Here is a 26,652-nt window from a genome sequence, read left to right as displayed (position 1 = left end):
TCAACTTTTTTTTTTAAACAGCTACTTGTAACATTAACTGTGTAATCTTTATTTTCAGGTTACTTCTCCACTTGGAGGAGCTGGGTGAAAGTATGCAGGATGGAAAACGACTTAAGCCGGCCTGCAGGTCTGTCAACATCACAGCAGGGTAAGATGGTGCTCCTGAACTTTCTCCAGACTGCAAGAAAATTATACTTTTCATATTTATTATCAGCAGACATATGCCAAGCAAGTCCAATCGTGTCCTTAGTTGAGGTAAGTTACAACATAAAACATAATTATTCAGCAGGAAACATTTAATGCGACATTATCGCATGACGATTTCAATTAAAATGAAATAACATTGAAACGTAATTTCATTTATAGATTATGTGTCAACATATTCGTATTGCAGAAACAGAACGTTACAATGCCAACATTTAATCTATCAAGTGGGTTGATTGGTGATTTTAATATGATCTTTTTTTTTAGATTGTGTCTGAGTAATATTAGCTAACATCAGCCCTCACCAGTGTTTGGAGCGTTTCTATTAAAATGTATCATAATGCAGATTACTAAATATGCCCTAAAATTTAATTTGTAACATATTTCATGAGATTACTCCACATTCAAATTACTTTTGGACCAATCATCTGTTGTCAGCTGTGTCTCACGCTTATTTTATTCATCATGGTGTCTCTGATTGCCGATCTATTAATTTGATTAAATTAATTTCAAATCCAATTGATTGAGAGGGCTGTATTTGTTAATGTGCTTTAAATCCTGTTTTTGAGATTCAGGTTAATGTACGTTGTTTGTTTTAACACAAACAGCTGAAACATTTAAAAAAGAACCAACAGACTCCCCCATCTCTCTCTCTCTCTCGCTCTCTCTCTCTCTCTCTCTCTCTCTCTCTCTCTCTCTCTCTCTCTCTCTCAATTCAACTCAATTCAATTCAATTGGCTTTATTGGCATGACGTAACAATGTATATATTGCCAAAGCAAGCATCAGAAATAAAGATAACAAGATAAGGAAAGCAATATTTACAATAAATTATTATAATTCTGTTATTCATTTTAAAAGAAAAGAAAAACTAATAACAATAAAAGAAAGCAATATTTACAATCATTGAATTACAATCAACATATAATTTATACAATCTAACTGTCCCAGCAAAAAGAAGAAGAAAAAATAAAATAAAAAATAAAAACAAAACAACCAACAGCTGTGTGTCACTCGCTGTCTCTCAGTCTGTGACAGGCAGAAACATAGACTGGTGCTAATCTAGAGCTCTGTGACTCTTCCCCGAGGAGGAGCGGCAGTTTTTCCTCATCTGACCATTTTAAAAAAACCTTTTTTGACGGATTCAAATTTTTGGAAATATGTTTCTCTAATTGGTTCATATTTTTTACATTTGGTGAGGAAGTGTAGCTCTGTCTCAGGCTGACTGAGGCCGCAGCACAGCCTCTGCTCTGCAGGGAGCCAGCTCTTCCTGTGCCTCCCTGTTTCCACAGCCAGCCTGTGTTCACTCAGTCTGTGCTTTGTCAAGGTTCGTCTCAGCTGTGGATCCGTCACCGTGCTCAAATAATCTGCTGTGGTGTACTGTCGGTTCAGATCCAAGTAGCACTGCATTTTGCTCTGTGTTTTGGTTTGTGTTTGCCAATAGGTGACACACTTATTTTTTCAGTCTATGCAATGCACTCGTTTCTTGCAAAAGAACATGAGTGATAAAATGACACCATCCATCGTGATGTTTTGACAACTTCATATGCTAATTAGGACCGTTATGAACCGGACCAAAAGACAACAATAGATCATTTTCTTCCTTCAGTCTGAAACAAATGAACTGAACTACAAAGTGTGTGTCACAGTGACCTTAAGGAATCAGTGCTCATCAGGAGTGGAGAGTCTAGTGAGGCAATAAGGTTATTAAACATGAAATAATTGATGTTCATGACCACCTGTGTTCAGCAGAAACAACTAGTGAACACAACATTGACAGACACATTTCAGACATCAGGACAATCAGCACCGGTTCCCCTCAAGGCTGCGTCCTTTCTCCTCTGATCCTCTGACTGTTCAAGACCGTCCTCCCTTTAGAATCAAGGTTGTTTATACAAGCAACTTAACGCGACCCATGTTTACGTAGTAGACTGTCCTCATTGTGAATTATGGCGGACTCTAAAGCACAAAATTGTCGGTTATGGTGGGAGGGAGGCAGAAGGTGGATGGGTCAAACAAACCCAAGACTTTCACCAGGAGAACGGCGTTGGTGTCCCATGTGAAACCAAAGTGCAGCGTGTGATTCAAACATCTCTTAACTTCCTGTATTAAAGGAATAGTTCGGAATTTTGGAAATAGGTCCTCAGAACACCCGAGACAAATGCATTATAACGTCGGACTATCGATGTACATGTCTGTGTTGATAGAATAATTTTAGAAATTAAACCAACCTTGCATTTTCAATGTTAAAACATTTTGAAGGACTAGTTTCTCAGCAGCAGCGGAATTTTACTTTGTGGGTTAGTAGTAGTGCGTCAAAACAAAACCAAACTGGTATGGCTGATTTGATAACACAAACTCATCTTCGTCGTCCTCAAACTCCGAAATCTCAGCATGGCTGGCAGTGGCCATAGTGTCCTGCTATCCTGTCTCCGCTATGACAGCACCTAAATAAACTCGCATGATTGTCAGCGAAACCGAAACCGTCTTCCACTGTAGCCTCACTAGCCTGGAGATAACATCACTCCGCCGCTGCCGTAGCCTAAGCAACAACAGGGAACAAAGTATAAGCTATTCCAATGCTATGCAAGGTTGGTTTAATTTCTAAAATTATTCTATCAACACAGACATGTACATCGATAGTCCGACGTTATAATGCATTTGTCTCGGGTGTTCTGCGGAGCAGGTAAAGCTGTTTTTAGTGACAGGCTGGATGATACTATTGACGTGCGCTAGCTCAACACCAGTTTAGCATCAGTGACTTGTGCAACTATAAGGACTGCATGAAATGTGCTGAAAACGGTCTCCACCGACCTATATCACACCGGCTAAGTTGGAAATGAGGTCCTATTTCCAAAATTCCGAACTATTCCTTTAAGTTTTTAATGAACTATGTCACTTCCAGTAGTCCCGTCGTCCTCGTAACTTCACTTCCAGCATTTACATCATTTATTTCCTGTTTAAACTGTCTTTTAGAGCCTAACCAGGAACTGTTTGTCCATAACCTTAGAGAAGTGCTGACGGAGCACAAATTCAACCTTTTTTGTCAACAGTAGACCGTATATTTATATATAATGGAGTGTGTGCGAACAATCTTCTCTGAACCAGTGAAATGCTTATATGGGTCATTTTGGGTGGTGCTGACAGACGACTTATTCTGTTGTTACGATTGGAGATCTTGTTGGCCTGTACACCAGCAGCTACACCTCCAGTCACCACTCCATCAAGCTTGAGAAGTTTGACACCACTCTCGTTGGTCTCATGTCTGTTGGGGATGAGTCCACCTACAGATGACCTGGTGTGGACAGAACAACTTGGAGTTCCGTGCTCCAAGCCTAGCTGAGGATGTACTTCCTGCAACAGTTGCAGAATGTCAACCTGCCAAAGACAATGAGGTGGACTTCTACCCTGCCATCACAGAGTCCATCATCATCTGGTGCGCTGCTGCCACTGCCAAGACGGACTGCAGCGTATCATTCGCTCTGCGGAGAAGACGATTGGCTTGTAGGGGTAACGGGTATCCCATAAGTTAATTTGGATTTATGGACTGAATGCATTGAAAATTGTGCCAGCAATTTCTTGACTTCTTCTTCAAAATGGAGATCTTTCTTTGTTTCTCCCAAACAAAGACACACACAACCCCCACCCCCGCCATCACCATGGCGATTTGCATATACCTGAGGTGTGACACCTCATTGACTGTTTCTTCCAGGAAGTACAACTCCCAGGTTGAGAGACAAAGGTCTCCTGCAGCCATTCTCTCCTTCTCAACTCCCTTGGAGGGACAGCACGTTTGCTGTCCTGGTCTGGTCTGGTCTGCCAGGGGGGTAGATCAGACTTCTCTTTCTCTCTCCAGCTCTAAAGGGACAAACCTGGCCAAGAAGGCCCAGAAATCCAGCCATTGGGCCTGGATCACCTCTACAACCGCTCTAAGTTTCCTGCCTGTGATCTATACTGGATATAGTCACAAAGATCTGCACCAAGCTTTTGGAGCCAACAACAGCAAATGACTCTGGAAACACCGAAACCCTACAAGGAGCTGATTCTTCTTCAAAAGGATTTCTGCTTCCCCCTTTTTCAACTCTGGACTCTGTGGTATAGTCAGTGGCGGCTTGTTAATAGGGGGCGCTAGGGCGCCGCCCCCATCAAAATTGCAGGAAAAAGTATAGACACAGTAAACATAAATTACCTAATAAAAATAATTATGACATCCGTTCACTCATAATATGTGTCTGGCTAATCATTTTTTCAGCATTCCCATTCCATATTGGTTTTATTTGTTTAGTTTATTTGTGTAAATATATACGTTTCAAGGACGAGGGACGGCGGCCAAATGAGTGTGTATGTATGTTCTTCAACTTTTTGCTTGCATGTGACTTCATGCTGGTCTATAACTGGTCACTTTAAGATTCTCCTCCGGGCGCAGCTCTCTGCGTCCCTGGCGAATCAGCACTTTTTAATGTCATTCTTCATCCAATCTGATTGATTCACAATCTCTGTCAATCAAAGTCACACCCTTGGCCGCCTAGATGCGCAGGCGCGATGGTCACTGATGCAAACAGCGGAGTCGGACGTATTTTGAGGAGACAATGGCAGCTTCAGGTGAAACAACGGCAGCGAAAGAAAATTTGGTAATTTTCCTACAGAAGAATCCTTTCACAAGGCGATCGCTTGAGAAAAAAAAGCGGATAAAGGAGCTTGGGCCGGACCAACCAGACTTAAAAATCCAGCAGCAGGCAAGTGACCGTGGACGGAGTTACACCCGGAGCTTCTCCCGTTTGTTTTACACCAAACACAGTTGGCTAGCTGGATGTGACCTTACCAATGCTTTTTATTGCTTTCTCTGCTTGCTTTTTCAAAGTGTTGGCACTGAAGTTTGACAACAGGCGTCAGAGACCTGAAACATCTTGCTGAAAAATGCAAACGGCACGAAAGTAGCCGTAGTCATCTTGACAATAGCTTGAAGCTAAGGTTTTTTGGCAGAGCTAGCATTGCTGAACAGTTAGATGAGGGCTATATAGTTGGCATTAGAAAGCACAACGAAGAGGTGACAAAAAAATCGTCACATACGGTCTAGAATAATAGACTGTGTGAAATTTTGTGGGGCCTTTGAGGTGGCTTTACATGGCCATGATGAGAGTGAGAGCTCTGTTAACCCTGGGATATTTCGTGGGTTGGTGGATTTTTTGTTTTTAAGGGTACTTCAAAAACTGTACAAAATGAGCTCCTGGACTGTATGTTGTCTGTAGCAAGGGAACAAATAATCAGAGAAGCTCAAAGCAGTGATTTTTTTATCAATCCAGGCAGATGAGACAACAGATATTGCCACACAGTCCCAACTTGTGCTTGTGCTACGCTACATTGATGACAAACACAGCGTGCAAGAAAGATTTTTTGAGTTCATTCCTCTGCAGTCAGCTACATCCGAGTCCATTGCTACTGCATTAAAAGAGCGTCTTGCTGTCATTGTTCCTGAGGATCAGAAAAGCAAGCTCATCTGCCAGGCGTATGATGGAGCCAGTGTGATGAGGGGTTCCACTGCAGGTGTTCAGAGGAAAATGAAAGATGTGTATCCAAATGCCCACTATATCCACTGCTACGCACATCAGCTCAACCTGATCATGCAACAGGCCACCTCTCACATTTCCAAGGTGAGAATTTTTTTTTCTGACCTAGGTGGATTTGCCAGCTTTTTTTCAAGATCACCCAAGCGTACATGTGTTCTTGATAAAATGGTGGCCTGTGGACTGCCAACATCCAGCAACATCAGATGGAACTTTCACAGCCGAGCCATCAACACTGTGTTTGAGCACAGGGAGGATCTCATTCACCGTTTTGAGGACATACGAGACTCAGGTGACTTTGACCCCAATACCATCAGAGAGGCAGGAGCCTTGGCCATGCTGCTGGATCATCAGGACTTTAATTTCTTTCTGGAACTTTTTCACCACATTATGCCACATGTGGACCTTCTCTATGCCAAGCTCCAGAAGAAGAACATAGACTCAGTCCACATCAAAGGGAGCATCCAGCAGTTTTGAACAGGACATACAAAAAATCAGGTAATAAGGATTCCTGTTATTAATATGATCATTATTTACTTTTTTTAAATCATTATCTCTCTTCCCCCTTTTTAATTGTTATTAAGAATTCTCCTTGTCCTTTCACAGAAATTCTCTCCATTCAATGGGTGAGCAAAGCAGTGGCTCTCTGCCAGCAAAGAGGCGTCGGGTACTCAGTTCAGAGGAACGTCAAAGGATTGCAGAAGAGGTGAGTTTATGTTATAGAAATCTGTCATAGTCCATGTTTCATCGGAGGTTTTAATATCTGTTAAAGGAGAAATGTGTTTTGAAATACAATTCTATATATCATTGTCATGTTGTAGAGATTTTCCAGCTATTTTATTTCTATTCTATAGCTATTCTTTTTTTATGAAAATTATGCAAAAAATATTAGTCCCTCTAATATTTCAAATTATATCACAGTTGCAGTATTAGTCAAAATAATAGCTATATCTTAATATCTTAATAGCTAAAGATATTTTTTTCCAAAATCATGTAGCACTAACAGAAGGTGACAGTGGCAGTAAAATTACTTGAATTACATTTTTTTTTTTTCTCTACATATTTTTGTAAAGTTCTCTCTGTAGGTCTGCAATACCATTCTGGGACACACCAGGGAGTGCTTCTCCTTCATAGACCACCTTGTCTGTGTCACCTTGTTGCAGGGGGACAGGTTTTGATGAACATCACAGGTCATTTCCTGAAGATGCACTGCGCAGCACCTTGAAGGCATACCCAATGCTGAATGGAAGCAAGCTGAAGACAGAACTTGGTCTCATCTACAGCAAGGAAGAGTTCAGAGCCTGCTTTGGGGCTGTGGACCTATTCCATCTGTTTATGGAGAACAATCTAGAGGAGGTCTTTTCAGAAACTATCACTCTTTTAAAGATCATCATCACCACACCCATGACCACAGCAGAAGCTGAGAGATGCTTCTCAACCTGGAAAAGAGTGAAAACTTTTCTCAGAAACACCATGACCCAGGAGAGGCTGAATGCTTTGGCCATGCTGTCCATGGAAAAGAGACTTGTATGTGAGACGACAGACTTCAATCAGAGAGTCATTGTAAAATTTGCTGCCAGAAGGAAAGGAGAGCAAAATTTATGTTCAAGTAGTGTTTATTTTGTACCCCCGCCCTCCAGTGCGCCCCCCCAAAATTTTTATCACCAGCCGCCACTGGGTATAGTACTCTAGGCAGTTAGAACAAGCAAGGATAAGTTTGTTAAACTTTAATCAATGGTGTTGATCTGATGTGTGTTTGTTGAGTATAATTTTTGTGATATTTTGTGTAGCCACATCATTTGAAGTTGTATAATTAATCTTGCTCTACAGACTTTAAGCTGTACATGTAGTAAGTTAACTCTAACTCCTTTGAGTGCTCACACATTAATCCACATAAAATATACTTTAAATTGGCTTCCTACAAACACATAAACTTTCAAGTCAGCATGGCCTGTTGTTCTCCCAAGAACAAAGGGCTCCCGCCATTTTGATCTGCTTGTTTGACCGCCCTCGGTCGGCCATTTTGTTACAGACAAACACACCCACACTCCCACATTTCCACTGTAATTAGTCTTTTAGATTAGTTACTGTGTATTTTGTTTGCTTTGCTTTGTTTTAGAATAAATATATTTTTTGATTAATACGCTGCTCCTTTTAATGTTGCACATGAATGAGTGATACGCCAACCTCTGCTATGAGAAGAACTTCCAAATTCCTTCAACCAATGGTAAATATGAATATGGTAATTTGATTATTCTACAATTCAACGTCATTTAGCAGACGCTTTTATCCAAATCGACGTACAAATGAGAGTAATACAACACAAGCAAGGATGAAGTCAAGAAACATAGCAAGAGTAAGTGCTGCTGGTTAAGTTCGAGTCGATTAGGACACAAGTGCTTTTAGGTCGCAAGAGCGGTCAGTGCGATACTTGTCGTAGTCGTCAGTGTAGATCAAGAGTAAAGGTGTTCAGTAAAGAGTTGGTCTTCAGTCTCTTCTTAAAGATTAAGAAGGACTCAGCGGAATGGATGGAGTTTGGAAGTTCGTTCCACCACCGGGGCACTACAGCGGAGAAGAGTCTGGTTTGAGACACAGAGACCTTCAGCGGTGGAGGAGCCAGAGGTCTTTCACTCGAGGAGCGTAGTGGACGGGAGGGTTTGTGAATCTGAACAAAGGAGTTCAAATAAGAAGGGGCTGTGCCCGTTGCTATTTTGTTGGCAAGAGACAAGGCTTTGAATTTGATGCGGGCTGTGACAGGGAGCCAGTGCAGAGAGATGAGGAGCGGAGGGACATGTACTCTCCTGGGCTGGTTGAAGACCAGACGTGCAGCCGCGTTCTGGATCATCTGCAGAGGCTTGGTGGTGCAACAGGAAGACCCGCCAGTATTGAGTTGCAGTAGTCTAAACAGGATAACACAAGGCCCTGAACCAGGAGTTGTGTCAATTGCATTACATGAACCTTGAAGGTCAGTTGGTCATCAGTCATGACACCCAAGTTTCGTGCAGAGCTTGTGGGTACAAGTTGCATGGATCCAAGCTGAAGATTGATAGGCTGATATAAGGTCGGACGGGGTGGGATGACGAGGAGCTCCATCTTTGAGAGGTTAAGCTGAAGGTGGTGTTCTGTCATCCATGTGGAGATGTCCACAAGACAAGCAGAGATGCGGGCCGAGACTGTGGGGTCGTTTGGTGGGAAGGAAAAGAACAGCTGGGTATCATCGGCATAACAATGGTATACAAAGCCATGATTGCGGATGATTGTGCCAAGTGAGGTGGTGTAAATTGAGAATAGAAGGGGGCCTAGCACTGATCCTTGAGGCACCCCAGTGGAAAGGTTTTGTAGTTTGGACACTTCTCCCTTCCAAGACTGTAAAAGATCTCCCTGATAGGTAGGACGCGAACCATCGGAGAGCAGAACCTGAAATACCAAGTTCTGTGAGTGAAGAGAGGAGGATTTGGTGGTTAACTGTGTCAAAAGGTCTAGCAACAAAAGAGCTGATGATTGACCAGCTGCTCGAGCCAGACGCAGTGATCCTGTTATGGACAGGAGTGCAGTCTCAGTAGAGTGACCCTGTTTGAAGCCAGACTGAGACACGAGCGGGTTTGGATGTTAGAGGACAGAGGTTGTTAAGAGATGAGGCAAGAGAGGAACAAAGAGCGTCTATGGCCTCATTAACACCAAGTGATAAAAAATTCCTTGGGAGGAGGCAGGCTGGTCAAGACCGCGTTTGAGAGCTGGGTTGATGTAAGGGTCCAAAGGTTTTGACGAAAAGAGACCCAATTTGAAGGAACTAGAGTGTCCTCCAGCAGAGAGACTGTGAACCGAATAAAGAAGTGGTCGGAAAGATGTAGGGGTGTGACCATCAAGTTTGCAGTGGAGCATTTGCGAGTCAAGATCAAGTCAAGTGTATTGCCCGCTCTGTGAGTAGGAGGGGTGGCGACCTGTTTAAGGTCAAAGGATGACAGAAGAGACATGAAGTCAGAAGCTTGGGCTTTCTCAGAGTGGATATTCATGTCTCCCATGACAATCAGTGGGGTTTCCTCATCAGGGAGGGCCGAGAGTAGCATGTCAAGTTCTCCAACGAAGTTCTCAAGTTTGCACCCTGGCGGTCGGTATATGATGACAACGATGAGTTTAACTGGAGATGTAAACCTCATTGCATGGTGTTCAAAGGAAGAGATGTTGCTGAGCAGAGACAGTTTGGTGAATTTCCAGCTTTTGCAAATGAGGGCACCAGTGCCGCCTCCATGTCCAACAGATCTTGGTGTGTGGGAGAAGACAGAGTCAGCAGAGAGTGCTGCTGGTGAGGCGGTGTTTTCTGGGCGGATCCAGGTTTCAGTCAGAGCAAGCACTTGTAAGTTCGAAAGATTGATGAATTCAGTCTTGTTTACAGCTGATTGGCAGTTCCATAAGCCGAAGGTGAAAGAAGAGTGAGTGGGTGAGGCTTTCCTGAGTGTGCTGTCATAGCACATGTTGCCTGAATGAGTAGGAAAGGAGTGAAAAGTGATTTACAGTCTGTGTCCTTGCTCGGTGAGGGCTGACGCTTCCGCTGACGCTACAGAGAAGCAGTGTCTACATGTACCAAGCAAATTAGCCAACCGGTGACGTAGCAAGTGCTAAGTCACTTCCTTATTCAACAAGTCTACTTAATGCCCATACGGCCACAAAACAGCATGAAACCTAGACAAACTCAAATGAAAATACCACAAAACCTTACCGACCTGTCTCTGTCTCTAACATACAACACAGTGCTTGTTTATAATTGATTATAATTCTTAAGTTAATTATTAATCAATGTTCCAAATTGATGGTTAAGTAACCTTATGAGACTGATTTACTGTGATTTGCTATCTTTCCTTTTCCAAAGTAAAGAGGTGGTGCCCCAACAATAACTTTAATTGATATAAAGTATGAATAATAATTTAGTCAATTTCTGAAAGCAAAATTGATCTAAATAAGCAGGCACCCCTTACACCTATTGGTGCCCCCTGCTGGAGGCAATTTGTTACTGTAACCAGATATCTGTTCCTGAAGGAACGATTGTATCGACCCGTCTTGTCCCCGATACAAACTCTTTCAGCCATCAACGAGGCCCAGGGCACCCTCTGGAAAGGACTCTTATGTGGGAAAAACATGTTCAATAAAATATCATAATAGGAGCATATTTTTAAAACTTTTAAAGCTTCAATGGGGACTTTAACTTTTGCACACCCCCTCGTTAATGTTTTTGGACACTGTTTATATTTTCAATTCTAAAAGTTCTATTGTACATACTTTTACAAAAGTTTATAGTGTCTTTTCCATTTTATTGCTTTTTTCTTTTCTGTGTACATGGTGAAGTACATATGTTGATTTTAAGTTCATTGTTTCAGTACCTTGCCAGCATATTTTTGTTTTTTCTTCATATGTTTATTGTAAATGCTTCCTGCTTGCTTGCTGACTGGACATGTGTGTGCATTGCTCTCGCTTCTGCTTGCAACTTTCTCCTGATACTCCTGCTTTTCTTCAATGATAAATTATGAGCAGTGGCTCCTGGATAACTACAAATCAACAGGACTGTACATCTTTTGAAGATAGCAGGCCATTGCCATAATTGAACATTTCATCAACCTTCTTAGTACTGCGCAAGCCTGGTCTACCAGTAGCACTAGCCTGAAGTAACGTGGGGAGACCTGACACGGAGCTAAAGCTAATTAGTATGTGCTTACATTTGTCTCATTACCTGTAATGATACCTGTAAACGCACAGAGGGTGATCTACAAATAGTCCTTGATTTGCATACGTGTTTTGCTATCCACAAATACAAATTTCTAATTTGTAACTTGTATTTTGGTTTTTACAAATAAGTGTGTATTTGTAAATACACAATTTTCCAGGACAGGGACGCCAGACGCAGCAACCCCTGTGTTGCGGGCTGCCGGCGCATAAACGCACCACCCCAAATGAAATTAATTGAAAAACGTTGCCGGCCTCCGGCATCCCTGTTCCTGTTTGAACTGTCTTTTGGAGCAGGCCATGTTGTCATAACTCAGTCAGTCAGTACGTTTACATGCAAAGCTTACTCCAGCTATGCTCAAAATGTCTCTTTCCTCTCTGCTCTGGTGTGCTGAAAAATTGTTTTACTTATGTACCATCTTCAGCCATGGCTTTACCGCAAAATCGAAACTTAAGTGTAAGTCCACCTAAAGCAGAGTCCAAACTATATAATAGCTCCACCAATGCATGTAACAACACTGTCACCTACTGGTTGAGGAGGGCGGGCCATTTGTGAACCACAAGCTGTTTGTTTGTGGATCTGTGTGGATCTCAACAAGAATGTCTCAAAAATACGTCATTGAGGAAAGAGATGCGTGTGTGTGATTGGCGATCCACAAATGCTGAATCACACTTTCCAAGCAGAATTTTCAGTTTTACAAAAGGCTTTTTTGTTTTTACAAATGGAAAATTGTGTATTTACAAATACACAATATATTGACAAATACACACTTATTTGTAAAAACCAAAATACAAGTTACAAATTAGAAATTTGTATTTGTGGATAGCAAAACACGTGTGCAAATCAAGGACTATTTGTAGATCACCCTCTGTGTGTTTACAGGTATTAATGAGACACATTTAAGCCCATAAATTAGCAATATGGTGCCTCTCTACCATACAACTGACTACCAGACACTACTACTACTACAGAAAATTGAAGTCCTGGAGACTAAAATCCACAGGTTAGAAGTGAATGTGGAAGTGAATGGACAATGTGGAAACGATACCACTTTACCATGGCTTTAAAACAGCGGCCAAGATAATGCTAACACACAGCTAGTTAGCACTACTAACAAACAAGAGGACTGTGTACAGGCCAATAAACCTACAAGTTATCACTGACTGTCTTGGTGCTAAGCCTGAGAGTATATCAACTCCCTGGGAAATGCAGGGGTGCTAGCAGGACAGAGCCCTGGACAGCTGTTAAAGGGAAGAATAACAACAAACCTCAATGTGTACAACTGAAGAACAGATTTGCTCCCCTGCTGCAGGACCATGGATCCCCATCTGATGATCTGGATCATTTTTCACCTGCTCACAGCGAGGTAGGAGCTGAAAGAATCTCAGAAAGTAAAAGGCCACAGAGAAAGCTAAAGACTGAGCCTGAGACTCTGATTGTGGGTGACTCTGCTGTTAAATCAAGACTAAAGATTTTCTGTTTGCCACTGCCTTTACTGCACTGCAACTTTTATATTTTATCAGCTCGCTTTCAATTTTAAAATTTTATATTTGAATATACTTTTATATTTTTTACATTTCTGATCTTCTGCTTAGCTCCTAAAAGGGCGAAGTGTGTCAGAACTCCTCTCGTTTAGTGATATGAGTAGAGAATTTGATATTTAAAAAAATATATTTTATCAGCTTGCTTTCAATTTTAAAATTTTGAATGTATTTCTATATTTTTTCCTAAACATTTTATCTGCTTGTTTTTAGTCTTAAATTTTTATATTTGAATGTCATTTTATATACGTATCTTTTAAACGCTTTTAATGTTTTGTGTAAAGCACTTTGAATTCCCTTGTTGTTGAAAAGTGCTATACAAATAAACTTGCCTTGCCTTGCCTTGCACCAAACACCAGGGCAGATTCCTTGTAACCCTTCTTCGCATTAAACCTTATTCTGATTCCAATTTGATATCTTGAACTGGTTTAAAACAGCTGCTTAGATCTTTTTGGTCTCCACCAACTCCTGAGGGAAATATGTCTCTTTCGCTGCTAAATGCTCCACAGTGTTCCCCAGCTGCTCTCAATCTGAGCAGGTAAAGTCCAGCAGAAAGGGTACAGTGATGAATATATAAATGTAAGTGTCTTTTATCCTTTAAAATGTTCACATCTTGTATTTGACAAATAAACAGTTGCATGAATGAAAATGTGAAACTCTGAATAAGTTAAATGAGACAGGAAGAAGCTGTGTAGAAGAAAAGAGGGTAAAAGACAAGACTCAGAGACTTCAATGAAAATTAATATAGGAACCACCTGTTGAGGAAAATCTTAATTAATTTGAGGCGACAAGAATTTCTTAGAAAAACAGCCCTGTGCGGTATTTAATGAGAAGATATCAAAAACAGATGCAATAGTCAAGTTACACAAACTGGTGCTCGATCCAAACAGCAATTGATTTAGAGAAATTGGCCGGGCAAACGTTTCCTGCGCAGAGTCTGTGTCACTTCCTGTTGCATGCTGGCCAAGTTCTGTGTGTTTGTTAAATCATATGTGATGCCGTTTTAACTGCTATATGTCTGATATTTCAATATTTTAACATTCTTCCAATGAATTTCTACAACACACCTTCGTCAGACTTTATTTGATAGACTTTCTTTCTTTCTGCTCAGCTGCCTGATAAATCCTGAGTCGTCTCATTGACAGAAAGATGGGAAACCTTGTTCTCTTTGTCACAGATGCACCGATCCCACTTCCTCTCTCTCAGTCAACTTAAATCATAAATCATAAATCAGTTTTAAAAAATGTGTTTGGTTGAAGTTTAAAAGAGTATAAAGGTTCAGAACATTATGACTGGGGAATAATAAGTCCATTTGCATGCTCTATTATTTGGCATAAGTTTATCATTTTGGGTTGATACAATTTGTTACACAGATTTGGTACCAAATCTGACTTTTTTTGTACTCAAAAAGTGATCAAAATTGGTCTTGAATCCCTCCAGAATCCCACATTCAGACACTATCATCCATCAAATTAATGTGTTTCCTAAAATAAAGTCTGAGCAATTGAATGTAAATTAATGACCACAGTTAAGTATTAGGTGAGGTCAGTAAATATGTAATTGGTCCCCTGTAATAGAAATAAATCAATATGTAAAATAAGTGATGTGATTAGTTTACTCTGACAGGAGAGATGATCAGAGGTGCAGAGTTTTTAGGGCCATAATTAAGACCAGCATTGAAGTATGGGAAGAGTTTCTCAGTGAAGGAGCAGCCAGTAAAGGAGTAGATCATAACTGCAGCATCTACGTCATAAAAAGAGACCAGACACTCTCCAAAATCAACAAAGACCCCCACCTTCTGTGGCTGAAACTTCAGAGAGAGACGCACTGGAGGGACAGCAAGAGCTTTGTACCTATTTTGATTTAACCATATAGTCCAGAAACCATTATTTGGCTTCAGTGTGACTGCTCCCTTCCTGTTGATCGACTCTCTGGCTACTCCTAAGGCCCATTCAGTCTTTCCCTGAACTTGAACCTCAAAGTAAAATCTGCCTGAAGAGAAACTCTGCTTTCCTAAAACATTAGTATAGCGAGAAAATCTCTCTGGGTTGTCTGGCAGATTCTTCTTAACCTTCCCATGTTTCAATTGTTTCCCATCATCAGACAGGATCAGTTCAGGATGTGCTGTATCAGGATCAAGAGTCACATCCACTGCAAACTGCTGGACCCTCTTCAGCTCAAAATCAGGGAGCAGCTTCTTCATCTCTTCTCTGAGTGTTTCCTCCAGCTGAGCCACAGCTCTCACCACAGTCCCCTCATATGATGGACAGACGCTGACCTCTGTCCAGTCCTTGGTGGGTGGTGGGTGGTGGGTGTTTAGGGACTGGACACTCTGGAGAAGATGGAGGGGGTCTTCAGTGTGCTTCCGAGGTCTTCTGAGCTGCTCCACTTCAGTGCTTCTCTTCTTCAGCTCACAAATTTCCTGTTCCAGCTCCTTGATGAAGCCTTCAGCCTGTTTTTCAGTTGTTTTCTGCTTCTCTTTGATTGTTTCGATGAAATTGGCTTGGCCTCTCTCAACAGCCTCCTTCAGAGCAGTGAAGACCTGAACTCCTTCTGATATCTCTCTGTCTGCATCTTTCTCACTGAGGTCGACTGAATGTTTGATCTCCTGAATCTTCAGCTCTCTCTTCTGGATCATCTGCTGAATTTCACCATCTATCTCCCACAGCTCAGCCTTCTTTTCCTCATATCCTTCTTTCAGAGGAACAACTTCGTGCATCTTGTGCTCTAAAACAGTGCAGAGCTTGCAGACACACGTCTGGTCGGTCCTACAGAACAGCTCCAGAGGTTTATCGTGCTTCGTACACATCCTGCCTTCCAGGTTCTCCACAGCGTCGATCAGCTGATGTCTTTTCAGACGTGAAGCTGTCAGATGAGGCTCCAGGTGAGTCTCACAGTAGGAGACCAGACACACCAGGCAGGACTTCAGGGCCTTCAGTTTGGTTCCTGTGCAGACGTCACAGGGAACTTCTCCTGGTTTGCACACTGATCTTCTGGCTTCCTGCAGAGCTGACTGTCTGAACTGAACAACCATCTCAGAGAGCAAAGTGTTGACCCTCAAATCAGGTCTTTTGGTAAAAGCCTCTTTGCACAAGGGACAGAGGTACCCATAATTAGTATTCCAGTGTTTGTTGATGCAGTTCTTGCAAAAGTTGTGTCCACATGGTGTGCTGACAGGATCAGTGAACACATCCAGACAGATGGAGCACAGGAACTGATCTTCAGTTGGTAGATAGTTTGCAGCAGCCATGTCTGCACATGCTGTGTGACAGGAAAGAAAAACACTTCAAAAATGAATTTCAAAATTAAATTCAAAATAAAGAAGCAGTTCCTTAATGCAAAAAAGGAGTGTGATCACTGTTGTTTTATGTAGGACATGTATTTGGTAAAGTTAAATCTTAATAATTTGACTTGTCATGCTGACCAGCTCTAGTTCGTTACACTGGCAAAACAGCAGTGAAGATGTGCGCCATAAAGTTGCAAAAAAATGTTGAAAATCTCTCCAGAATCCCACATTCAGACACCAAGACCTTTGTAGCAGCAGAAAAAAATCTGTTGCTTTCACAAACTTTCGAATTTTAGTAGATTTGTGTATTTTGTGTGATTGTATGGCGATCACTTGTGTTGTGTTGCCTGCTGAGAAACCCCCTTATTGTGAATCTATTGTGTCAGCCATCCATCCTCTGAATGCTCTAGGTCTCTAGTTTGTTGGTTGTAAAGTTTCATGAGGCTGTGATGATCCTAGAGGTCACAGCAGCTTTTTTTATACACTGAGCTCAAGTTTCACTGACTAACATCATCACACATTAAGAACATTGGGCTCATTGAATCCACAAGAGTCTCAGCTTTCCAGTCAGACCCGACTTATGCAGCTCACAGACTGTTTAGGGACCCAGTGTGCACAAATTTTCACATACAAGAGGACACAATATTAAAATAATATGGATATTATTGTAAAGTGGAGAAACAAAATATCTGCAACACTCCAGCATCGGTCTCAGTCTACACAGTGATCAAAGGTATTGCCTATTGCTTGCTTAGTGTCATTGGGATGTACTTGGCAGGAGCGGGATATGAAAAACAGCACCTGAGGGGTTTTCTCCAGAGCACAGATTTACTGGTTACTTAAAAGTTAGTGAAATCCTGAGAACGGACACAGAGAGACTGTTGAAAGCTGTTAAAGTGGGCTGCTGTACAGTGGACCTGTGGACAAACAGCCACAGTTATATTGTAACAACTGAACAACTATAATGTGAAAAGAGAGGAACTTCCTGCCTGAGTGGAGCTGAAGTTTCGTATTAATCCTGGTTGTTGAAAGTGTAAATATGATCAGCTGTACTCACCAGTGTTTGGCAGAGACTCTGCTGTGTTGTTGACAAAGACCTGATGAAGTCAGTTTGAACTTTCTTTCAGAGAGAAACAGAGATTTGTCTGGACTGCAGTGAGGCTGACAGACTTAACTTTCATTTCTGGAGTGTGACGCTGCAGCTCTCCTCTTTCCACTGTTGCTCCTCCTCTTACTGCAGCTCTGCTGTTTGGTTTCCTCCCTCTGATAAAGGAGTAACCTGACATTTTTCCTTCCCGTCAGTCCTGTGATCCTCATCCATACACCTCACATGGAGGACGGAATTAATTAATATCCATTTCTAAATTTGCTTCTTTATGTATTTACCTTTGACTTGTTCCCATATTTACTTTCCTACTTTGTTTAATTGCCCATATTATTTTCCCTTTTCATTTTCCCCTATTCATTTTTCTTTTTCTTATTTCCCCAAATGTATTTATTGTCTTTTATTTTATTCTTTTTGCATTTCTGGGCTGTCATTCAAAGGAGAGTTAACTTCTCACCTATTGCTTATTAGATTTAGTATATATATATATATATTTATTAAATGTACGTGCATAAATAACTAAATGAATAAAATTGGACATGCATCATTAATGAACAGCTCAACAATTTGGGAAATTTTCTTTTTATTCACTATTCTGACACATCTTTGTACAACAAATTCTGATAAAAGTATTTATTCAAACACAATTATAAGAACTCAAAATTATCCAATACATCAGTAAAAAAAAGTTATAAAGGACATTTTTTAAATGTTATCTGGGTTACTGAAGTGAGATTAATTTTTTTTTTTAAAGATATTTTTTTTGGGCATTTTGTAGCTTTATTGATAGGAGAGATAATGAGAGTGAAGGGGGAGACAGAGGGGAAGACATGCGGGAAAGGGCTCCGAGCCGGATTCGAACCCGGGCCGCCCGCTTACAAGGACTGGGCCTCTGTGGTATGCGCTCTACCAGGTGTGCCACCAGGAACGCCCGAAGTAAGATTAATTTACTGCCATCTCCAACACACCTCTTTAAACCTTGTGTTTATCAGAGATGTTCTCAGACATTTATTGGTAATAAACGAGAAAAGCAAAATAAATTGACTAATCCACTGAAGAGGTTTTCATGGACTACGAGCAAAATGACACATAAGTCGACTAAACGATAAAAGGGAGCAGTACTCGATTCATTTTTAGGTTACAAAAACATTAACATAATTAATGGTAAATTTATTCTTAATAAACTCCAGTAAAGGGTTATTTTACTGTTAAACAATTCAATTATTATTTATAACGTTCACTAATTAGTATTCTTATAATTTATGCATAATTTTGTCCACAAACATCACACATTTTACTATATTAATTATATTTGTAAATCTTTAACAAATAGCAATAATGAGTTAATGATTGATGGGTTTATGAAGCATCAAGTTAAATTGATTTGCCCCCATTAAATTTTTTTTTAATCTATAAAAGTGACCAAAAATGTCCAAATAATTTAATAAAAATTTTCAAAGATATTATAGTCAGACTTTATAATAGCCATCAAGTAATGTTTATAGACAGTTTACAAACCATTTGTTAATTACTAACAACTGCTTCATATAGTAAATAAAATGTTATAATCTGTGTAAAAAAAATCTATAACAATTATAGCACCACTAATTAGTAAATGTCATAAATAAAAATTTCATTGATTAACAGTCAAATTACTGAAGTTTAATTAACTCTCATCTTACCATTTACTAATGATGGTTTTTACCATTTTATTCTCCCGCTGCTGAAGAGAAGTTTACGGTTTCACAGACAGGAAGTACGTTGTGACTTCAGAGTAAAACTTGAACTCTGTGAACCTGAAAATGTGACATTAGAGCTATGGGAGAGCAGTTCACTGCAGCCTTCAGCCAAAAACTGTTTGACTTCTGTAAATATTTCAAAACATCACATTTATTCAATTACAGAGCTGTAGACGACAGGTCAGATATGAACAGTCTTTTTCGGCTTCCCTTTCTTCTTCAGTCCTTTCTTTTTACTCTTCTTGTTTGGATCCACCATCTCTCCTTTAAAGGAGGTTGAGCCTTTAGTTGGATTCTGCTGCTTTCCAGAGAATTTCTTCAGAGACTTGAAACCTCCCCGGCTGCCTCCTCTCTGCTGCCCCGGCCCCCTCGCAGGGCCCTTCGTGGGGCCCCTGCCGCTCCTGCCTGTGGCTCCTTGGCCATCAGTTTGTTTCTTCTGCTTCTCCTTCTTCACCGACCTCTTCACCCGGATGGACCTGCCCTCCAGTTTGCTGCCGTCCAGTTCCAACGCGAGCTGCACTGAGTCGGCGCTCTGCGACAGTAAGAGAAACCGGAACAACCATTGAAGTCTCACATTGAACCAGGAATACAAATAAAAAGTAGAGTGGAAAGCTTTTGAGTTGCCGGACCTCAAACAGGACGTAGCCGAATCCTTTTCCCAGTCCAGAGTTCTGGTCCCGCACCAGTCGAACCGCCTCCACTGAGCCGCACTCTTCAAAGTGCCGCCGAAAAGCCAGTTCATTTATCTCTAAAAACACACAGAGCAGGTTAACTTCAACACAAAACGACAAACATCAACAATCATCGGTGTGAACGCTGAAGAGAAACTCACCGAACGAAAGATTCCCCACAAACACGGATCGTTTGTGATCGTGCTGGAACAAAAGAACAACGTCACCAAATATGTTCAGACAAAATAACTAATTTCTCTTTTTTAACTTGAGCTCAATGCGGTGACTCACTGCTGAGCTGTCCTTCACTCTGTCCACTCGGATGTGAAAGTCTTTCTCGATCTCCATGCCGTTTCTGTTGGTGGAGAGACAAACAGCAAATTAAAGCTGGTTGATGGTTGAATTCACAGAATTTTATTTGCCTTTGTGGGGAAGATTTAATGTCTGACCTCTCTAACGCATTGGTGACGCCGTCCTCGTCTTTGAAAACCACGTAGGCGTTCACGCTCTGCTTTTTGGGGTGAACTTTGCGTCTGTGAGGAAGAAAAAAACATGATGTTTAAAATTTTTTGGATATTGGGTGTTGTTCAACTCAAGAACAAACAGAAACTTACTGAATAGCTGCTACTTTGCGGGACATGGAGGCATCCTCTCTGACCTGCAGGGAGTAAACAAAAAGGTGAGCTGACGAAGAAAAGTTAGTTTCTTTCATGGAGACTTGATGCAGCTGCTACAGAACTCCGAATGACCTGAAATTAAATTTGAAACTCAATTTTCTTCAAGAGAGTCCATAAAGACAATTTTCACAACAAAATCCAAGAATTTAACAAACAAAGCGTTTGTTACTCACAAGTTTGACCTCGGGATTATTGACGCTCAACGTGGCTCCCGTGTAAACACAAACAAGCTTTGTACCAGTAGTTGAAGTCCCAAAAATGTCGGAATACCAAACACTGACGCATCCGGATGCATAACATCATCCAGGTGTCCAGTAAGAAAAATCTAAAAATATGCACTGTAACTAGCAAGTCAAACATTGACTTAATTATTTCAGTCTACTACATCAGTATGAAGGCAAAATAAAGTAATTAAGTTGTGATTTAATGTTTAATAAAAAGATCTATCTACTAAACTGATGGTTTTCTGAATTGAGGCTGGTTCATCAGAGCTATAAATCAAGGGCTTTTTTGATTTGTGTGATTTTTGTGTTGTTGTCATTTTACCACAGAGCGAAAGCGGATGGACTCGATGGATCCTTTATCCTTGAAGAGTCTCTGCAGGGTCTGAAACAGGACAAATAAACCATTAGGTTCTTTCTCAAGCAGACACCATCGGCAAGGTGAAGAGGTGAAAATATTCTGAATGTAGCGTACAATTAAATTATATTGATGTTAAAAGTTCAAGTGACACATAAAAGTAGAGCTGCTGTAGCCAAAAGCTGCTTCTCCTCCATTTCGTAAGTTTTTACTAAGAGCATGATGGGATATAAATTGCATGGTAGGAAAAAAAGGCTAAAAGAATCTAGTTGTAGTCTTGTAAATAGTTACCCTGCAAGATTCATAGTCTGTCTAAAATCTCAGTCTGAGACTAGGCTAGACTAAAAACACTAAACACTTGTCTTTAGATGTGAGCAGGTGTGAGCTGATAGTTTTCCGGGAGTCTTTTCCAAATCTTCTGATGTATTGGTAGCATAAGGTATGGTAAGGTAAGTATAAGGTAAGAATAGGGTACGGTAAGAATAAATTAAGGTAAGACTAATGTAAGGATGAGGTAAGGATGAGGTAAGAAAAGGTAAGGCAAGGATTAGTTAAGGTAAGGATGAGGTAATAATAAGTTAAGGTAAGAGTAACAATAACGTAAGGCAAGGATTAGTTAAGGTAGGGGTAAGGTAAGGATAAGGTGAGGTAAAGATGAGGTAAGAACAAGTTATGGTAGGAGTAAGGTATGGTAAGGTAAGTATAAGGTAAGAATAGGGTATGGAAAGGATAAGTTAAGGTAGGATTAAGGTAAGAGTAATGTAAGGATGAGGTAAAAAAAGGTAAAGTAAGGATAAGTTAAGGTAGGAGTAAGGTAAGGTAAGGATGGGGGCACAACTCCACAAACATGTTCTGGAACAGGGGTTGCTTTGAGATAAGAATAATGTAAGGCAAGGATTAGTTACAGTAGGAGTAAGGTAAGGATAAGGTGAGGTAAAGATGAGGTGTGAATAAGTTACGGTAGGAGTAAGGTATGGTAAATTAAGGATATGGTAAGGATAAGGTATGGTAAGGATAAGTTAAGAATAACTTAAGGTAAGACGAATGTAAGGATGATGTAAGAATAAGGTATGGTAGGAGTAAGGTAAGGATGAGGTCAGAATAGGGTAAGGATAAGTTATGGTAAGAGTAATATAAGATAAGATAAGGATGAGGTAAATTAAGGTAAGGGTATGGTGAGAATAAGGGAAGAATAAGGTATGAATATAGTATGTTCAAGCTAATTAGCATTTTTTTAAATTGAGATATTATATACATACATTATATATCCACATTTTATATATAAAATACTTACATGGCTGCTATTGAACGTTATTATTATTTGCACATTGGGTTTTTCCTTAGAGTGTTTTGTATTGCACAGATATTGCGCATTAGTGAAAATAAATTGTTGTATGTTGTTATATTAACTATAAATAAAAAATATATTAAAGTATATATTCAGTATAGTATAAAAGGGTATCAAAACAAATACATGTTATATAGAATATATTTATATAAGGTATGCTATACAGAAAATATTTAAAAGTGAAAAGTGTGCTTTTTAGTGTGTTGATAAGTATAACATAACAGAATATTATAGTATAAAAAAATACAGTATAATATATAATATAGTAATTAATAATAATAAGAAAGCTGTGTCAGAGGCAGAAGATGTCCAGATAAACCTCACAGGACGACCAGTGAGCAGATTATTTTCTATCTGATATTATTTTTCTTAAAATATCTCTGCTGCACATCGTCAATAAGTGATTTAATTTTAATAAAAGCAAACAGAAACGTCTTTAACAATTTAATGAAACTGTTTAATTTAGGGATAAATACTTTGATTCTCTGTACCTTCCTGGTGCAGCTGACAGGCAGGTTTCCAACAAACACTGTCCTATTCTTCTTTATGGCTTCCTCCTCTTTCCTGGCTTTCAGCTTCTGTCTCTTCATCACCCACTGCTCGGCATCGTTCTCTCCACTCGGCTCCGGCGCTTTCCTCTTATTCTTCTTCTGCTGCTGCTGCTGCTTCTGGCCTCGCTCCTCCTCATCTGCATTCTGTAAACTGAGCTCCCTGAAAAACAACAGAGAGAGAGAGAGTGACGGATGTTAGCGAGAAAGAATAAAAACCCAAGAAAAAACAACAATAATGATCGTATTATATACAAATGTGAAGAAGAAATAAAAACGGGCTGGCTGGACAAAGTATCTTCAGTTTCTCCTCATCTGAGGAACTTAGTGAACAGAGAGAGTTCAGCTCAATCACACACACACACACACACAAACACACACACACACACACACACACACACACACACACACACACACACACACACACACACACACACACACACACACACACACACACACGTTTTACTGAAGTGAATTAGTTCCAGCTCTTCATCAGACATGTGAAGAATCTCTGCAGAATCCATCAGAATAAACCAGAATATTTATTTATTGTTGTGGTTCAGATGTTCAGCTCCTCTGAGCAACTTTAACACACCTGAACACTTTCATCAGGATCAGACCGAGAGAAGGAGGAGAGGATGTTCAAAGTCTATTTGAAAGAAACTTCAACTCGATTTAAAGGGAAATCTTAACTGAAGATGCTTTGTGCAGCAGGAGAATGAACAGAAAGAATAAAAAGAGCAAACAGACGTTGATTCTCACCTGTTTTCCAACTTCTGGTCGGCTTCTGATTTCTCTTTAAGCAGCTTCTGCTGCTTCTTCTTCTGGCCTGTTTGACCTTTGACCTCTGGAGTCTCCTTCAGCTCCTCTGTTGCTTCTGTGCTCTTCTGAACAGGCTGCCACAGAAACCACACAGGCCTGTTAGAGTCAAGGTCTGCTCATATTCTCTATGAAAACAACAGTGAATGTATCTACAAACAAACCCTGAAATATTCTGCTTCTGAACCATAAAGCTCCATTTTTAGAAGAATAAGAAAGTAAGAATTTTATATATTTAAAAACAATATCTTATATCACACACACACACACACACACACTCAGTCACACATACACTCAGTCTCACACACACGCTCGCACACACAGTCGCTCACACACACACACACACACACACACACTCATTTAGTCTCTCTCACACACACACACACACAGTCGCTCGCTCACACACACACACACACACAGTCGCTCGCTCACTAACACACACACACAGTCGCTCACACACACACAGTCGCTCTCACACACACACACACACACACTCGCTCTCACACACACACACACACACACAGTACAGCACCAAATGAAGATTAATCCGCCGCTGAAAATAGTCCCCAACAATTGCACAGTTTTCTCCTGTTTGTTTGTTAGTGACAGTGTTTGTTTGACAGAAGCAGCTGTTGAATGTAACCATGGTTACCTTAGGTGCAGGCTGGAACAGGAGCGATGCAGCCGGCGGCGCCGTGCTGAATAAAGCCGACAGCGAGCCGGAGGACGCCGCCTCGCTGGGGAACAGACTCCCACACACCTGACCCACCTGGTAGTCAGCTGACGGCTCGTCACTGGAGATAAACAGAGTTAAATATCACAGAGAGAAAAATGTCTCAAAATGAGCGGCACTGGATTCATTTTACAGAAATTAACTGTATTTTTTGTTTGTTCTACATTCAGTGGAAATGCCTTTTAAAAAAAACACACATTTTTTTAGTATTTAGGATAAAATAAAATCTGCATATTAATATAATCACAAACAGAAATACTTTATTGATCCCAGGGGGGAAATTGCTTTTATTACAAATAGAAACATGTAAATTTAGACATACATTGGAAGTTAATAGAGATATGTATAAATATGCAACATTATATATATATATTTTACAGTATTATTCAATTGCTTAATGGGCTTTACTGTAAAAAAAAAAATGCATATTATACATATTATATATTGCTGTTTTAATATAAAAAATACTATATAAAATACTTTTACGGTACAACTTTTAATTTAATGTAAAAAAAATGTAACAAGAAATCAGAAAAAAAACTATAAAAAGTCTTACAGTCATATTAAAACAAAAAACATGTCATATATACATTTTTGTCTTAAAAAAACCTTAATATTGCTGAATTAATATATAAAAAAACACTATATGAAATACTTTTACAGTAAAACTTTTAATTCAATGTAAAAAAAATTAACAAGAAATCATTTTTTAAAAAGTCTTACAGTCATATTAAAGTAAAAAAAACCTTCAGATTTACTTTTTTGTCTTATAAAATACAGATATTTTCTGTATATTATCTGTAAAGTAACTTTCATGTTTGGCAACTTTTGCTGCCAGACTTTTTAATATATATATATATTTTTTACCAATCAGCCAATTAATGGAGAAAATAATCAGCAGACTGAATGAATAAAATATATCATTACGTAACAAATAATGCATGAGTAAAAATAATTTAATGATTTTTAAAAAATTACTTTATCTATCCCACAATGCATTTAACCCCTTCTTCATCTTCTTCTTCTTCTTCTTCTTATTATTATTATATAACAGTCACAGCCTGCAGGGACATTTTTAACCTTTTAAAGTTAAAAATATTTTCTTTTTTTTATCTTTTTTTTAATTACATACTTTTACTGAATAAACTATTTTAAATGCAGTACTTTAACTTGTAACAGTGTGGTATTAGTATATTTTTAAATATATTTTCGCCTCTGCTGATTGTTTATATGAATTAACAGTTTAATTAAAGACATAAAGAGCCACTGTGTGCTGCACTGTTTGCTGTGAAGCTCCACACCGATATAAATCAACCTGCAGACACAGAAATGACGCAGATTTTCTCCGATCGCGTTAATTTCGGAAATAAAAATGTGTAAACAAACCTCTTCTTCATGTTTCCGTCAGATTAAACCAGCGCCACTCGAAGGTCGACTTCCGGTTTGTTCGTCGTATTGAAAAAAGTAATTTATCTGCTTAACTGCAGCATTTGAGAAGTTAAATACGACTTTATACTCCAAAAACACCAAAGTTCATGTTTCAGCTCGTTTACACGTTTTCTTTCCAGCACACGGCCTGTCCTACTGCGATCCCCGCCGCCTGGGAACACGGCCACAGCGGCACAAAGGTTCCGGTTGTGTTTCTTCGATTAACGAACGAAACATTTCAGTTTATAATCGTCGGAGTCATTTAAAGGTTTGTAAAATACAAAAAAAGAGAAAAAAAGTACGTGTATATTTCTATTAAACTGTCTGCGTTTTCTAAGCAGTTTAAGACAAGCAATTTTTTTATAATATATATATATATATATATATATATATATATAATTAATGACTAATAAAATATTGAATTAATGATTAATAATTTAATTGTTTTTTTGTTAATTTATTTTATTTTATTAGCAGTACAATATATATACAGGAAATGATATATCATTTATTTATTTTATGTTTTAAGATATGTATAACTTTCTTAATTTTTGTTTAATTAACTAATTTTATTTCATTTTAGGTTAAACATTAATATAAAAATTAAATATATATTTACTAAATAAAATAAATTGTATTGGTGTTAAAAAAGTATATGTATAATATACATGGCTATAGGTATAACTTTCTTATCTT

At 39.5% G+C, this 26,652-nt stretch overlaps 2 protein-coding genes across 2 annotated transcripts; both read right to left on the bottom strand.

Annotated features, from left to right (window-relative positions):
- Positions 1–14,173: 14,173 nt before the first annotated feature.
- LOC131973850 (E3 ubiquitin-protein ligase TRIM21-like) lies at positions 14,174–16,300 on the bottom strand. Its single transcript, XM_059335954.1, has one exon. It carries the CDS (start codon positions 16,271–16,273, stop codon positions 14,633–14,635), a length of 1,641 nt encoding a protein of 546 aa, XP_059191937.1. The 5' UTR covers positions 16,274–16,300; the 3' UTR covers positions 14,174–14,632.
- Positions 16,301–19,067: 2,767 nt separating this feature from the next.
- rbm34 (RNA binding motif protein 34) lies at positions 19,068–26,132 on the bottom strand. The gene is made up of 11 exons (XM_059332990.1): positions 25,915–26,132; positions 24,448–24,589; positions 23,739–23,872; positions 22,920–23,139; positions 21,048–21,107; positions 20,439–20,482; positions 20,274–20,357; positions 20,116–20,179; positions 19,986–20,028; positions 19,783–19,901; positions 19,068–19,685 (listed from the first exon to the last, which is right to left on the bottom strand). Exons 1-11 carry the CDS (start codon positions 25,923–25,925, stop codon positions 19,335–19,337), a joined length of 1,272 nt encoding a protein of 423 aa, XP_059188973.1. The 5' UTR covers positions 25,926–26,132; the 3' UTR covers positions 19,068–19,334.
- Positions 26,133–26,652: the final 520 nt, after the last annotated feature.

Source organism: Centropristis striata, chromosome 1 (genome assembly GCF_030273125.1).
Source record: "Centropristis striata isolate RG_2023a ecotype Rhode Island chromosome 1, C.striata_1.0, whole genome shotgun sequence".
Classification (NCBI taxonomy): Eukaryota; Metazoa; Chordata; class Actinopteri; order Perciformes; family Serranidae; genus Centropristis; species Centropristis striata.
The sequence above is the reverse complement of the archived record's forward strand: the minus strand, read 5'-3'. Positions and strand labels throughout refer to the sequence as shown.